Raw genomic sequence first — 16,987 nt, forward strand, 5'->3', positions numbered from 1 at the left:
TATGGGGGTCCCTGGGTCACCAGTTTCCTTGGGCAAGAAAAGGTCCAAGACCCCTGTTCTAGTGTTCCTCATTTGATTGTCAAACAAGACTGCTACTTGATTGGTTAATATAGAACAGTGGGTAAGACGGACGCAAAATATAAATTCAGTTTCTATATAAACAGGAGATTGATTAATCATGTCTGGAAAATGTATCATAAACCGTTTCCATTCAGTTTTTATGCGAGTAAAGTCATACTCTATTAAAATTATGACAGCTGTGATGGAAACTATTTTATAAATGCCAACAGATAACTTGTTCGTTCGACATGGTGGGATCTTTTTGTGTTGGTAAAAATAATCAAGGGAAAGGGGGATCCCTAGTCAGTTGTACAACTGAATGCCTTCAACTGAAATGTGTCATCCGCATTTAAAATTATGCAAGAAATGGCGGTGGAAAGTCCTTTATGCGCAAATATGTATATAATAACCATCATATCAAAGTAAACTTGGAGTCACGCGATGATATGGTGTGTGGTCCTCCCACTACGACTCGGGAAACCATGCAGTTTATTAGGCTACTGATGAAATACGTTAAACTTCACAGGGTGGTGAAAGTTCACTGTGAGCTTGATGCTCCTTTCCAATACATATCATATTCTGGTGACATGATCGATGCTTAACTGCCTTTTGTCATGACAAATAAAAATTCTAGCTCTTATCCATAATATTCATAATGTAGACCACATGTCAAACTCATTCCATGGAGGGCCAAATATCGGTGAGTTTTCGCTCCTCCCTTGTACTTGATTGATGAATTAAGGTCACTGATCAGTAAGGAACTCCCCTCACCTGGTAGTCTAGGACTTAATTGAAAGGGAAGAAGAAAAAAACAGTAGACATTAGGCCCTGCATGGAATGAGTTTGACGCCACTGATGTAGACTATACCCATCACAGCATCTGCGAGATGTTGGCAGGAGCACACGTGCCAAGACGCACTTTTTATATTTCATTCAGTTTGTGACAAAACTAAAATCGGTAGAATTGAAAATGCGATGGAAATATATTTAACCTTAGATTTTTATTCAGTACATGAAAACTTAAGAGAAAAGGTCCATTTTGGGAAAACATCACTGGTGAGAAAATATGCGGATTCTAGAGTATTCACATTTCCATCCAATTGGCTACAGATTGACATTTAGATAGTGTAACAAAGCAATCTTGCATCGGTCTGATAATAGTCAGGCTAAACTATGGGATTTGTCAAGTAAGACGAAAACAAGTTGATAACTGCTTGATAAGGAACAATAGAGTATTTTAAATCATAGGCATCAAACTCATTCCATGGAGGGCCAAGTGTCTGGGTTTTCGATCCTCCCTTGTACAGATATGATTGTCACTGATTAGTAAGGAACTCTCCTCACCTGGTTGTCTAGGTCTTAATTGAAAATACATTTAAAAAAACAGCAGACAGTAGGCCCTCCATGGAATGAGCTTGACACCCCTGTTCTAAATGATCTTCAAAACAAGTCTGTCTGTATGCGCAGGGAAATATGTGTAAAGATACATTCTCTGAGAACCACCAGTGTAAGCGAATTGCATATCAGTCATTACGGTTTTTCGCCTTCTGCCTATTTGCTCTTCTGTCTCAGCATTCATGTTGCTTTTGTTACTAAGTGTTAGTGTTTGCAGTATTATGCTGGATATTAAAGTTTACACAAGGATGTATTCTTAAGGCTTTATAAGACTGGTTATCATAAGAGGACATAGGTCAGTCACCCAATAAATAGGTAATTGTTAGTACAATTATGGTATGTTCAGCTTAGAGACTGTCTGCCCATTTGTCCTTGAATCGCTTAGCAAACTGGAGGGGCTCGCTCACTGGGTTGTGTTTGAGAAATTCCTCTTCATTAGTTACATAACCAACAATACCACTCTGTGTGCATATCTTTTACAAGACAAACTTAACATATAAATCCATTGAACAATTGTAATAAGATTACATAGATTATTTAACACAAGTTATGTAGTGTTTGCACGTCATAATAAAAAAGTAATTTAGCACACTTTGCACTGTCCACCTCAATTTCAAACGTTATGAGCACAGCCAAACAGCAGAAGGGATGATTCGACTTCCGCTTTACTTTCCTACTGCAGTGCACCGGTGGCACACTTGCCAGAGTAAATTGATATAGTATAAAAGTAAACAAGTATAATTGTTTTTTATTTCCAAGTTCTCCAACGTTAGCTAGACCTACTAGGCTAGTTCTGTTGTGATAACGTTAGTTGTGTCACGTCAGCGTTAAGGGCCATCCACCAAGCCCATAACTATAGGCTACATAACCATAAAATGTTTGTGAGCATCCACACTAGAGAAAAGATGATCGTTTTTCATTCTGCAGTCCTACATGTCAATCAACTGATCAATGCATCATATTGCAAGCTGCCTATCAATAAAGGTGTTAACAAAACCATTAATGGGGTCTCTAACGCACAGACACTGGTTCAAACCATTCAATGCAGGGTATGTTCATTGTTATAGTGAAAACTGCAAATAATGCATCGGTGCAACAAATGTTATAATAACCGGACAAAAGTTAGCTCACCAATGTACTTTGTCTCAACAATCCACAGGTACTGCAGGATTGTGTTCCAACTAGGCACCACACCTGACCAACTAAGCTAATTGATCAGTTCAATGATTGCCTAAATTCAATATACCTGGTCTTCCAGGTCAGTTAAATCAAAAACATGAAGTGCCTGCGGCACCCAGGACCAGGATTGCCTACTCCTGCTATAGCCGGTTGTGCATATTAGCTAGATATTAGGCCATTCATAAAAAATATTAGCGCAATAAGCTAAAGATTTACCAGTCAAAGTACAAGAAAAAAAGGTTAACAGATTATGAAATGTAATATCTGTACTGCGCGTTCCTCCAGGCTGCGCGGTTGTCCTCATGGCACGCAAAGCTTGAGTTTAGACACAATTTGTATACCTGGGCTACAACACAGTGCAATGAGGATATATTATTGTTACCAAGTGAGTACACAATTCTTGTCCATAGGCTGTAATCTGCAGTGATGTAGACTAATTTGAATAACCTCTCAAATGTCCTGTTTTATTTAATGTGAAAATAACTGCATTGGCCAACAGCCTAGGCCTGATTATGCAACCATTTGGATCCGTTTGGGTCTTTTCTCAACAGTTTAGAAGGTCCAGAAAGGTACATTAGCAGGCCACTCCTGATGTATTTTGTCAGGATGTAGCCCAGTGTTAAGATTGGCCTGTGGAAAATATGTGCGTCTCCTCCCCACACGTTCTTAATGCTGTAGACTACTTTATATTCAGCAAGAGTGTATCTCTCATCCAATAGGCTATTAGAAGTCTAAATACAGTTGAAGTCAGAAGTTTACATCCACTTAGGTTGGAGTCATTAAAACTAATTTTTCAACCACTCCACAAATTTCTTGTTAACAAACTATAGTTTTGGCAAGTCGGTTAGGACATCTACTTTGTGCATGACACGTAATTTTTCCAACAATTGTTTACAAACAGATGATTTCACTGTATCATAATTCCTATGGGTCAGAAGTTTACATTCACTAAGTTGACTGTGCCTTGATGTCATGATGTCATGGCTTTGAAGCTTCCGATAGGCTAATTGACACCATTTGAGTCAATTGGAGGTGTACCTGTGAATGTATTTCAAGGCCTACCTTCAAACTCAGTGCCTCCTACCTTCAAACTCAGTGCCTCCTTCCTTCAAACTCAGTGCCTCCTTCCTTCAAACTCAGTGCCTCCTTCCTTCAAACTCAGTGCCTCCTTCCTTCAAACTCAGTGCCTCCTTCCTTCAAACTCAGTGCCTCCTTCCTTCAAACTCAGTGCCTCCTTCCTTCAAACTCAGTGCCTCCTTCCTTCAAACTCAGTGCCTCCTACCTTCAAACTCAGTGCCTCCTACCTTCAAACTCAGTGCCTCCTACCTTCAAACTCAGTGCCTCCTACCTTCAAACTCAGTGCATCCTACCTTCAAACTCAGTGCATCCTACCTTCAAACTCAGTGCCTCCTACCTTCAAACTCAGTGCCTCCTACCTTCAAACTCAGTGCCTCCTTCCTTCAAACTCAGTGCCTCCTTCCTTCAAACTCAGTGCCTCCTTCCTTCAAACTCAGTGCCTCCTTCCTTCAAACTCAGTGCCTCCTTCCTTCAAACTCAGTGCCTCCTTCCTTCAAACTCAGTGCCTCCTACCTTCAAACTCAGTGCCTCCTTCCTTCAAACTCAGTGCCTCCTACCTTCAAACTCAGTGCCTCCTTCCTTCAAACTCAGTGCCTCCTTCCTTCAAACTCAGTGCCTCCTTCCTTCAAACTCAGTGCCTCCTTCCTTCAAACTCAGTGCCTCCTTCCTTCAAACTCAGTGCCTCCTACCTTCAAACTCAGTGCCTCCTACCTTCAAACTCAGTGCCTCCTACCTTCAAACTCAGTGCCTCCTTCCTTCAAACTCAGTGCCTCCTTCCTTCAAACTCAGTGCCTCCTTCCTTCAAACTCAGTGCCTCCTTCCTTCAAACTCAGTGCCTCCTTCCTTCAAACTCAGTGCCTCCTACCTTCAAACTCAGTGCCTCCTTCCTTCAAACTCAGTGCCTCCTACCTTCAAACTCAGTGCCTCCTACCTTCAAACTCAGTGCCTCCTTCCTTCAAACTCAGTGCCTCCTACCTTCAAACTCAGTGCCTCTTTGCTTCAAACTCAGTGCCTCTTAGACCTCCACAAGTCTGGTTCATCTTTGGGAGCAATTTCCAAATGCCTGAAGGTACCACAATAGTACGCAAGTATAAACACCATGGGACCACACAGCAGTCATACTGCTCAAGAAGGAGACGCGTTCTGTCTCCTAGAGATGAACGTGCTTTGGTGCGAAAAGTGCAAATCAATCCCAGAACAACAAAGGACCTTGTGAAGATGCTGGAGGAAACGAGTACAAAACTATCTATATCCACACTGAAACATGTCCTATATCGACATAACCTGAAAGGCCGCTCAGCAAGGAAGAAGCCACTGCTCCAAAACTGCCATAAAAAAAGCCAGAATACGTTTTGCAACTGCACATGGGGACAAAGGTCGTACTTTTTGGAGAAATGTCCTCTGGTCTGATGAAACAAAAATAGAACTGATTGACCATAATGACCGTCGTTATGTTTGGAGGAAAAAGGGGGAGACTTGCAAGCGAAGAACACCATCCCAACCGTGGAGCACGGGGGTGCAAGCATCATGTTTTGGGTGTGTTTTGCTGCAGGAGGGACTGGTGCACTTCACAAAATAGATGGCATCATGAGCAAGGAAAAGTATATGGATATATTGATGCAACATCTCAAGACATCAGTCAGGAAGTTAAAGCTTGGTTGCAAATGGGTCTTCCAAATGGACAATGACCCCAAGCATACTTCCAAAGTTGTGGCAAAATGGCTTAAGGACAACAAAGTCAAGGTATTGGAGTGGCCATCACAAAGCCCTGGCCTCAATCCTATAGACAATTTGTGGGCAGAACTGAAAAATCATGTGCGAGCAAGGAGGCCTAGAAACCTGACTTAGTTACACCAGCTCTGTCAGGAGGAGTGGGCCAAAATTCACCCAACTTATTGTGGGAAGCTTGTGGAAGCCTACCCGAAACATTTGGCCCAAATTAACCAATTTAAAAGGCAATGCTACCAAATACTAATTGTGTGTGTGTGTGTGTGTGTGTGTGTGTGTGTGTGTGTGTGTGTTTGAACTTCTGACCCACAGGGAATGTGATGAAAGAAATAAAAGCTGAAATAAATCACTACTATTATTCTGACATTTCACATTCTTAATATAAACTGGTGATCCTAACTGACCCAAGAGATGGAATTTTTACTAGGATTAAATGTCAGGAATTGTGAAAAACTGAGTTTAAATGTATTTGGCTGAGGTGTATGTAAACTTATGACTTCAACTGTAAGTGTCCAACAAGCTTTTGTAGTCTTGCTTTTCCTGGGACTCCACAAGATTTAAGAGGAACAGGTATGGCAGCGGAGAGGCCTGGTGTTTTCCTGGGACTCCACAAGATTTAAGAGGAACAGGTATGGCAGCGGAGAGGCCTGGTGTTTTCCTGGGACTCCACAAGATTTAAGAGGAACAGGTATGGCAGCGGAGAGGCCTGGTGCGTAATTGCGCAACAGAACAAAGACAGACAGGCTTGGGATGTAGACTATAGTCTAAATTAGAAGCATATGCATATTAGCCCATAATTCCTAAGCTCAATACTGCAGTGAATATATCCCGTAAATTTACACAAAATATTTATTTTTTATCAGATAACAAAATCATAGGTAGCCTACACTGTGCTCCCGAGGCTGCGCTGAGTGCGCTCCCTCCCAGTCCCCTGGTACCAGCTTGAAAAGCTACCCTATAGTTTCAGCCTTTTAGGGACAAGAAATGTAGCCTACAACAACGTAATGAAGAATGTTATTGTTTTCAAGTGACTACAAAACTCTAGTCTAGGCTGTAGACTGCAGTGAAAAGCCTGTCATTTGAATAACTGCTCAAAAGCCTGGTGTTTTGAATGCATATTCATTTCAAATTGATTGCATCTAGCCTGCCTGATTGGACAATCATTTGGATACATTGTTTTTTTCCCTCAAATGTTTAGCCTTCAAGGTCCAGGCACATTAGCAAGCCAGCAACATGGGGTATTTTCTCAGGATTTATCAGCTAACAGAAACATGCTAATGCAGGGATCTCTAGTGGCGAGCATACAAATTATGATAATGCGGAGGAAGTTTGGCTTCAGTGTTTAAAAGCGTTTGAAAATGAAGTGGATACTATTAGAGATTGGTGTTGTTGAGGTATTCAGAGCACTACGTAACCTACGTAATGCAGAGGCTATATCACATGACATTTCTGGTACAATTCCGAAACATCTAAACAATGACTCCTTTTGCGAAAAGTCTACTAAACAAGAGTTAATTTACTGTTTTTCCAAGAATGTAAAACTGTATACAATAAGTCCCCACTATACCTAGAGTACTCAAACTTGTAGGTAAGTGAAGTGCAAACTGTCACGTCCTGCAGTCACATCCTGGTCTTGAGGGGGTCCTGAGTGCTTAGGGGGTAGGGGCTAGAGGCTATTTCTGGACTGGACCACAGCTGTGCCCTGTTGTCACTTGGCCTTGCTGGGGGCCATGCCGAGGGCCTAAGGGGTAGTGGATAGGGATAGGGATTGTTTCTGGACCGGACCACAGCTGTGTGGGTTCTGCCTAGCGTCACATCTTGGCCTTGAGAGGGACCATACCGAGAGTCTTTAGGAAGGTCTCCAAGGTAGACAGGTACTCCTGGGGGTGTTGTCTCAGGTGGCCTGCATGTGTTGACTCCTCCCATTTCCTGTCTGTCACCTCCATCCCTCGTTTTCTCCAATAGGCGATGATCTCCTCCATGCCCTCCGGGTCGCACAGTGCGTCGTTCTGGCAGAAGAAGACGAGGGCGGGTGCGGTGACAGGGTTATTCCAGAAGACATCAATGCCGTTGTTGAAGTAGTCGACTGTGTGGTGTTTGAAGGCTCTGAAGTAGAGCATACTGGCCCATTTCACCTGGCTCTCCAGCCGGGGGAGCAGGATCTTACCTAGACCTGAGGAGATAATCAATGACAAAATGTAGTGAACAAAAAATATAAAAACGCAACACGTAAAGTGTTGGTCCTACGGTTCCGGAGCTGAAATAAAAGATCCCAGAATTTTCCACACGCACAAATAGCTTCTCTCAAATGATGTGCAGAAATTTTTTTACATCCCTTTTAGTGAACATTTCTCATTTGCCAAGATAATCCATGCACCTGACAGGTGTGGCATATCAAGAAGCTGATTAAATAGAATGATCATTTCACAGGTGCACCTTGTGCTGGGGCCAAAAGTCCACTAAAATTTGCAGTTGTCACAACAATGCCATAGATGTCTCAAGTTGAGGGAGTGTGCAATTGGCATGTTGACTCCAGGAATATCCACCAGGGCTGTTGCCAGATAATTTCATGTTCATTTCTCTACCATAAGCTATCTCCAACATAATTTTAGGGAATTTGGCAGTACATCCAACTGGCCTCATAACCGCAGGCCACGCATAACCACTCCAGCCCAGGACCTCCACAGTCGGTTTCCATACCTGCGGGACAGTCTGAGACCAGCCACCCGGACAGGTGATGAAACTGAGGAGTACTTCTGCCTGTAATAAAGCCCTTTTGTGGGAAAAAACTCATTTGGATTGGCTGGGCCTGGCTCCCAAGAGGGTGGGCCTATACCATCCCAGTCATGTGAAATCCATAGACTTGGGCCTAATGAATTAATTTCAATTGATTTTATTTTATGAACTAACTCAGTAAAATCATTGAAATTGTTGCATTTATATTTTTGTTCAGTATAAATGTCCTGAGGATAAAGGACAACATCAGCTCACTGGTTAGCTTTATAACCTCTAACCAGGCTATACTAGACAATGCTAGGCTGTCATATGTGTTACACCTGGTCGGTATCTGCTCACGGTAACCCCTGTCCCCCAGACTCACCTGTAGCCATCCTCTCCAGTGAGCCCAGCACAAGGCTGTCATAGATGTGGCCTCTGATCCTCTGAGTGAAGCCGTAGTACTTCTGTGTGTCGCGGGACACATGCACCAACAGCTGGGTGAAGGTGTACCCTCCTATGGAGAAGGCGTGCACGAGCAAGGGGCGTGACACAAAGCAGTCACTCTGCAGGAGATCTAGTACCCTCGCCCCGTAGTCCAGGCCCCAGCGAGGCCACAGAAACTGACTCACCTAGGGTAGAGGAGAGGGGATATAAGAGGTATTTTAGAGAGAAAGGAGACCATAGAGAGGAGCATTCTAAACAGAATGTTTAAATTGTTACAGATTTTCCACCCATGAACGTTGTCCCTTCCTCACCGCACTCTCCACTATGAGCACGTCAAAGCCTGTACGGAAGTAGATCTCACAGTACTTGGCCACAGCCTGAGGTCGCGACCCCAACCAGGGCAGCATCAGCAGCAGGGGCTTGGTTGGGGCAGAGGTAAGGGCTAGGGATGGAGAGGAACTGGCTGCATCGTTCAGGGCAGACAGAGGGCCAGGGGAGGGTTTAGGTGAGGCTGCGTCATTCAGGTACAAGGTGATGGTCTTGCTGATGCGGTGAACGGTGACCCTATGGGCTTGCATGGTGACAGCAGGGATTCAGAGTGCAGGGTTAGGGAGCCTGGAGGTGGTGCTGTAAGGCAACTGTGGTGAAGGCTTTGGTCTGGAAGGGGAAAAATATTTTGCAGACAGATTTGCTGTTTAAACATGCAACATTACAGATAGGGTTTGGAAGCATAAGGACCTTATCTTTCACATCAGCGAGAAATAATATATATTCAATTGATACACACCTTTATAGGGTTAGGTTTCCCACACTTGCATATTACAGAGGTTCTTTACAGAAAACAGACGGAAGACCGAGTGGACTAGCTACCTATGCTAATTAGCTATATGCATCTCCGAACACATGTGTAAACGGAAGGCCCCAAACGTGTTGTCACTGAAAAATACTGTTGGCTGCATTGGCGTTAAAACAGTGTACTTACATTTGGGCAGTGGTGTAAAAGATGCCTTAAAAGAAAATGACTCAAGTACAAGCCACCCAGTAAAATACTACTTGAGTAAAACTCTTAAGTATATTTAAAACCAAATAATTTAAGTATCAAAAAGTGAATGGAATTGCTAAAATCTACATAAGTATCAAAAGTAAAAGTATAAATCATTTCAAGTTCCTTATATTAAGCAAACTAGACGGTAAAATTGAATTTGTTTTAATGACAGATAAAGCATTTGTGTTTAGTGAGTCCGCCTGAGCAGAGGCAGTAGGGATGTTCTCGACAAGTGTGTGAATTGGACCATTTTTCTGTCAAAATGTAATGAGTACATTTGGGTATCAGGGAAAATGTATGGAGTAAAAAGTACTTGATTTTATTTAGGAATGTAGGTTATTAAAAGTTGCCAAAAATATTAATAGTAAAGTAAAGATACCCCAAAAACTACTTAGTAGTACTTTATTTTTACACCACTGCATTTGGAAAATTATTTTGATGTGATATGAAAGAGGGATGTGTTTCTAGAACCGTACTGCAATTGAGAATCGATTCACGTTTAAATGGTGCATTTAACTGTTTTGTCTTCTAGAGCCAATTCGCCTTTAAACGGAACATGTAATGTCCTTGGACTATAAGGAGCAACGTTAGGCTCCTTTAGTCCATTATTGGGCTAGTCGTAGCCTACAACATTCTGCCTTCTTCCTACAGTTTTCAGCCATTAGCTCCGCCCACCACTGACTCATGTGAACTACAATCCCGACGCTGTGTTTTAATGTTTAGAAACGTCAATAATCATTGCTTGTAATATGGCTTTCCAAACATATGGCCCTTATCTTTCAGCGAGAAAGAATCCTTCTGATAAAAATTATATATATTGTAATGACCTGACTAGATCATAAAGGAACAATTGTCCAGACAGAGGGTTGAGTTTACGAATTGACGGTTTATTAACCCAACTTTACACAGGCTACTGTTTGGCCGTAGCCCACACCAAATAAACGAAAGATACCCCACAAGCCAACCGTGACCTTCTCTTGTGAAGGCCAGACATAAGAGAGAAAACAAAGGCTAAACCTGGTCTTAACTTCCAATGCTCCATCCCCCTGCCCAACCCCCCTCCACGCCACTCCGCCAACCGCCAGGAAGCCCGGCATCAGAACATTCCAGGCATTCCCGTGATTGGCAGATAGCAGATTGATTGACATGTCGGACCCCGCGAACACTGGGTACTGGTAAGTACAACACAACCACCTACTAGCCTAACACATAACACACAGCTTATCTGTGCGGGTCGCTACAATATACAGTGGGGCAAAAAAGTATTTAGTCAGCCACCAATTGTGCAAGTTCTCCCACTTAAAAATATGAGAGAGGCCTGTCATTTTCATCATAGGTACACTTCAACTATGACAGACAAAATGAGAGAAAAAAAATCCAGAAAATCACATTGTAGGATTTTTAATGAATTTATTTGCAAATGATGGTGGAAAATAAGTATTTGGTCACCTACAAACAAACAAGATTTCTGGCTCTCGCAGACCTTCTTTAAGAGGCTCCTCTGTCCTCCCATCGTTACCTGTATTTGTTACTTGTATTTATTTACCTGTATTTGGAGGACAAAGAATGCTGAGTTGCATCCAAAGAACACCATACCTACTGTGAAGCATGGGGGTGGAAACATCATGCTTTGGGGCTGTTTTTCTGCAAAGGGACCAGGACGACAGTCTCGAGATCTCAACCCCATAGAAAATCTTTGGAGGGAGTTGAAAGTCCGTGTTGCCCAGCAACAGCCCCAAAACATCACTGCTCTAGAGGAGATCTGCATGGAGGAATGGGCCAAAATACCAGCAACAGTGTGTGAAAACCTTGTGAAGACTTACAGAAAACGTTTGACCTCTGTCATTGCCAACAAAGGGTATATAACAAAGTATTGAGATAAACTTTTGTTATTGACCAAATACTTATTTTCCACCATAATTTGCAAATAAATTCATTAAAAATCATACAATGTGAAGTGTACCTATGGTGAAAATTACAGGCCTCTCTCATCTTTTTAAGTGGGAGAACTTGCACAATTGGTGGCTGACTAAATACTTTTTTGCCCCACTGTATATACACACTCACTGTACTGTAGACGTTTTGCACAGATCCATATTTTTGTATTTATTTTATTTTATTTCACCTTTATTTAACCAGGTAGGCTAGTTGAGAACACCTTTATTTAACCAGGTAGGCAAGTTGAGAACACCTTTATTTAACCAGGTAGGCAAGTTGAGAACACCTTTATTTAACCAGGTAGGCAAGTTGAGAACACCTTTATTTAACCAGGTAGGCAAGTTGAGAACAAGTTCTCATTTACAATTGCGACCTGGCCAAGATAAAGCAAAGCAGTTCAACACATACAACGACACAGAGTTACACATGGAGTAAAACAAACATACAGTCAATAATACAGTATAAACAAGTCTATATACGATGTGAGCAAATGAGGTGAGATAACGGAGGTAAAGGCAAAAAGGCCATGGTGGCAAAGTAGATACAATATAGCAAGTAAAACACTGGAATGGTAGATTTGCAATGGGAGAATGTGCAAAGTAGAAATAAAAATAATGGGGGTGCAAAGGAGCAAAATAAATAAATAAATAAAATACAGTAGGGAAAGAGGTAGTTGTTTGGGCTAAATTATAGGTGGACTATGTACAGGTGCAGTAATCTGTGAGCTGCTCTGACAGTTGGTGCTTAAAGCTAGTGAGGGAGATAATTGTTTCCAGTTTCAAAGATTTTTGTAGTTCGTTTCAGTCATTGGCAGCAGAGAACTGGAAGGAGAGGCGGCCAAAGAAAGAATTGGTTTTGGGGGTGACTAGAGAGATATACCTGCTGGAGCGTGTGCTACAGGTGGGAGATGCAATGGTGACCAGCGAGCTGAGATAAGGGGGGACTTTACCTAGCAGGGTCTTGTAGATGACATGGAGCCAGTGGGTTTGGCGACGAGTATGAAGCGAGGGCCAGCCAACGAGAGCGTACAGGTCGCAATGGTGGGTAGTAAATGGGGCTTTGGTGACAAAACGGATTGCACTGTGATAGACTGCATCCAATTTGTTGAGTAGGGTTTTGGAGACTATTTTTGTAAATGACATCGCCAAAGTCGAGGATTGGTAGGATGGTCAGTTTTACAAGGGTATGTTTGGCAGCATGAGTGAAGGATGCTTTGTTGCGAAATAGGAAGCCAATTCTAGATTTAACTTTGGATTGGAGATGTTTGATATGGGTCTGGAAGGAGAGTTTACAGTCTAACCAGACACCTAAGTATTTGTAGTTGTCCACGTATTCTAAGTCGGAGCCGTCCAGAGTAGTAATGTTGGACAGGCGGGTAGGTACAGGTAGCAATCGGTTGAAGAGCATGCATTTAGTTTTACTTGTATTTAAGAGCAATTGGAGGCCACGGAAGGAGAGTTGTATGGCATTGAAGCTTGCCTGGAGGGTTGTTAACACAGTATCCAAAGGGCCAGAAGTATACAGAATGGTGTCGTCTGCATAGAGGTGGATCAGAGACTCACCAGCAGCAAGAGCGACCTCATTGATGTATAGAGAAGAGAGTCGGTCCAAGAATTGAACCCTGTGGCACCCCCATAGAGACTGCCAGAGGTCCGGACAGCAGACCCTCCGATTTGACACACTGAACTCTATCAGAGAAGTAGTTGGTGAACCAGGCGAGGCAATCATTTGAGAAACCAAGGCTGTCGAGTCTGCCGATGAGGATGTGGTGATTGACAGAGTCGAAAGCCTTGGCCAGATCAATGAATACGGCTGCACAGTAATGTTTCTTATCGATGGCGGTTAAGATATCATTTAGGACCTTGAGCGTGGCTGAGGTGCACCCATGACCAGCTCTGAAACCAGATTGCATAGCAGAGAAGGTATGGTGAGATTCGAAATGGTCGGTAATCTGTTTGTTGACTTGGCTTTCGAAGACCTTAGAAAGGCATGGTAGGATAGATATAGGTCTGTAGCAGTTTGGGTCAAGAGTGTCACCCCCTTTGAAGAGGGGGATGACCGCAGCTGATTTCCTTTGGGAATCTCAGACGACACGAAAGAGAGGTTGAACAGGCTAGTAATAGGGGTGGCAACAATTTTGGCAGATAATTTTAGAAAGAAAGGGTCCAGATTGTCTAGCCCGGCTGATTTGTAGGGGTCCAGATTTTGCAGCTCATTCAGAACATCAGCTGAGCAGATTTGGGAGAAGGAGAAATGGGGAAGGCTTGGGCGAGTTGTTGTGGGTGGTGCAGTGCTGTTGACCGGGGTAGGAGTAGCCAGGTGGAAAGCATGGCCAGCCGTAGAAAAATGCTTATTGAAATTCTCAATTATGGTGGATTTATCAGTGGTGACAGTGTTTCCTATCTTCAGTGCAGTGGGCAGCTGGGAGGAGGGGTTCTTATTCTCCATGGACTTTACAGTGTCCCAGAACTTTTTTGAGTTAGTGTTGCAGGAAGCAAATTTCTGCTTGAAAAAGCTAGCCTTGGCTTTTCTAACTGCCTGTGTATAATGGTTTCTAGCTTCCCTGAACAGCTGCATATCACGGGGGCTGTTCGATGCTAATGCAGAACGCCATAGGATGTTTTTTTGTTGGTTAAGGGCAGTCAGGTCTGGGGAGAACCAAGGGCTATATCTATTCCTGGTTCTAAATTTCTTGAATGGGGCATGTTTATTTAAGATGGTTAGGAAGGCATTTTAAAACAATATCCAGGCATCCTCTACTGACGGGATGAGATCAATATCCTTCCAGGATACCCCGGCCAGGTCGATTAGAAAGGCCTGCTCGCTGAAGTGTTTCAGGGAGCGTTTTACAGTGATGAGTGGAGGTCGTTTGACCGCTGACCCATTACGGATGCAGGCAATGAGGCAGTGATCGCTGAGATCTTGGTTGAAAACAGCAGAGGTGTATTTAGAGGGCAAGTTGGTTAGGATGATATCTATGAGGGTGCCCGTGTTTAAGGCTTTGGGGAGGTACCTGGTAGGTTCATTGATAATTTGTGTGAGGTTGAGGGCATCAAGTTTAGATTGTAGGATGGCTGGGGTGTTAAGCATGTTCCAATTTAGGTCGCCTAGCAGCACAAGCTCTGAAGATAGATGGGGGGCAATCAGTTCACATATGGTGTCCAGAGCACAGCTGGGGGCAGAGGGTGGTCTATAGCAGGCGGCAACGGTGAGAGACTTGTTTTTAGAGAGGTGGATTTTTAAAAGTAGAAGTTCAAATTGTTTGGGTACAGACCTGGATAGTAGGACAGAGCTCTGCAGGCTATCTTTGCAGTAGATTGCAACACCCTTTGGCAGTTCTATCTTGTCTGAAAATGTTGTAGTTTGGAATTAAAATGTCTGAATTGTTGGTGGTCTTCCTAAGCCAGGATTCAGACACAGCTAGAACATCCGGGTTGGCAGAGTGTGCTAAAGCAGTGAATAGAACAAACTTAGGGAGGAGGCTTCTAATGTTAACATGCATGAAACCAAGGCTATTCCGGTTACAGAAGTCGTCAAAGCTCCGGAACAATTGATGTTAGCTCCGGAATCGACGAAAGCCGATAGTCACACGGATAGCAGCTAGCTGCGAGATCCAGGCATGGAAGTCCAGAGCCAGCGGCCGAAATCCAGGGACATGGAGAGAAAAATTGGTCCGATATGTTCCGCTCCGAGCCGCGCTGCGCTGCACCGCGCCGTACAAAACTGGCGATAGATTCTCGAGCCAAAGGACAGCCGATGACCACAACCCGTGGTCAGCTGAGTACCAACGATTAGCCAGTAAATAAGCTAACTAGCTTCTGAACTAGCCCCTGAACCAGCTTCAGAGTAGCTTCTGGACCAGCTTCTGGCTAGCTCCCGGCTAGCTTCTGGCTAATTTCTGGCTAGCCTCTCGGAGGATCACAGATCTGAGGTAAATAATACTTTTTATATAAATATAAATTGGTGAAACGGATTGCAGGAGAGTGTTCTGAAGATGAGTTTTTGGAAAATTAAAAATGTATGTGAAAAAAAAGTTGTAAATATATATATACGGGACACGACAGGACGAGGACAAAAATACGTCTGAACTGCTATGCCATCTTGGGAGAGTTGATATAGCTATTAGTCCCTCCAAAACTACACTTCCAGAGTTAGCTTACACACAGGTGTTCGCAGCATACTAGATAGCTAATTTAAAAAAAAATCTCTATATTTTTTTTCCCTCACTGATATGAAAGAAACTCTGTATGCATCCAAAACAGTTAGGCAAAGGACGAATGTTACTGTTCAGATTGAGCATCGGGGCTCTTATCAACAGGCCAATGACTTGTGTCAGTCATTCTCAAAGGGAAATCGTACCCCTGACTTTCTCAAGGACACAGTCATTATGTGCAAACACAACTAAAGGTTAGCTGCACATTTGGTAGCTGATAATATCATTGAAAAATGCTGGTAGCTGGCCAAATGAACGAAAATGGATCGTTCCATATTTTTAAAGACATGTTAATGGTTCATTTATAACTATTCCCCAGGTCGTTGCTGGAAATGAGAAGGTGTTCTCAGTCAACTTACCTGGTAAAATAACGGGTAAATAAATAAAATGGTCAATGTGGCCGAGATAAATTCAATAACAAAAAAAAAACACTTTAAATTGTATGATCAAGCGGTCAAAACTGGCAAAGCTAACTTAGCTAGTTATCTTACTGTCGTTAGTTATCGGGCTTAGCTGCCTATGTCGCAAAAGGCTATTTAACATACAGTATCATGTATACAGTATTGACATCAACACTAGGAATGTTACTAGCTAGCTATCATAAGAACTTTCCTTACCTGTGAAAACGTGTTTTGTGCCAAAGTGTCCCGCCCCAACGTCCCCGAAGTACTCATCAGAAACGGTGGTACACATGTAACAAACCCACACGAAAGGGGTTATTTATATATCTTAGACAACCCGGTGAAATCGTGCCTACATCCGAATGGCGCTGATTTAAACAACGATGAGCATTCCGGCTCTTTTCAGTGAGCCGGCTCGTTCGGCTCAGCTCACCTAAAAGAGACGGCTCTTTTGGCTCCCAAACGGCTCTTTAAAGAAAATATGTTTTGTATTTTTTCAAGTCAGTTTGCGATAGTTTTTACTCTGATTGGTGTTAAAACATTTCTAATTAAATGATTAAATGAAATCATACTCTACCTTAACCACAATGTATTTAAAAATGCATTGGTTTGTTATGAAAAAGAATGCTATTAAATATGTGCATTTAAAGTATAACTTTTTTAATGTAAATAAACAAAGTGCATATAAATGTAACAATTCAAAACGAATACAATCTGAACAACATAATAATAGAATATTGCGCCATATCAAAGAAAATAAAAAAACATGTGCAAAACTGCAGCATCCCA

At 42.7% G+C, this 16,987-nt stretch overlaps 1 protein-coding gene across 1 annotated transcript; it reads right to left on the reverse strand.

Moving 5' to 3' along the window:
- Positions 1 to 7,019: 7,019 nt before the first annotated feature.
- LOC139382224 (transmembrane protein 53-like) lies at positions 7,020 to 16,543 on the reverse strand. Its single transcript, XM_071126103.1, has 4 exons — positions 16,415 to 16,543; positions 8,913 to 9,258; positions 8,540 to 8,786; positions 7,020 to 7,612 (listed from the first exon to the last, which is right to left on the reverse strand). Exons 2-4 carry the CDS (start codon positions 9,177 to 9,179, stop codon positions 7,251 to 7,253), a joined length of 876 nt encoding a protein of 291 aa, XP_070982204.1. The 5' UTR covers positions 9,180 to 9,258; positions 16,415 to 16,543; the 3' UTR covers positions 7,020 to 7,250.
- Positions 16,544 to 16,987: the final 444 nt, after the last annotated feature.

Source organism: Oncorhynchus clarkii, chromosome 2 (genome assembly GCF_045791955.1).
Source record: "Oncorhynchus clarkii lewisi isolate Uvic-CL-2024 chromosome 2, UVic_Ocla_1.0, whole genome shotgun sequence".
Lineage (NCBI taxonomy): Eukaryota > Metazoa > Chordata > Actinopteri > Salmoniformes > Salmonidae > Oncorhynchus > Oncorhynchus clarkii.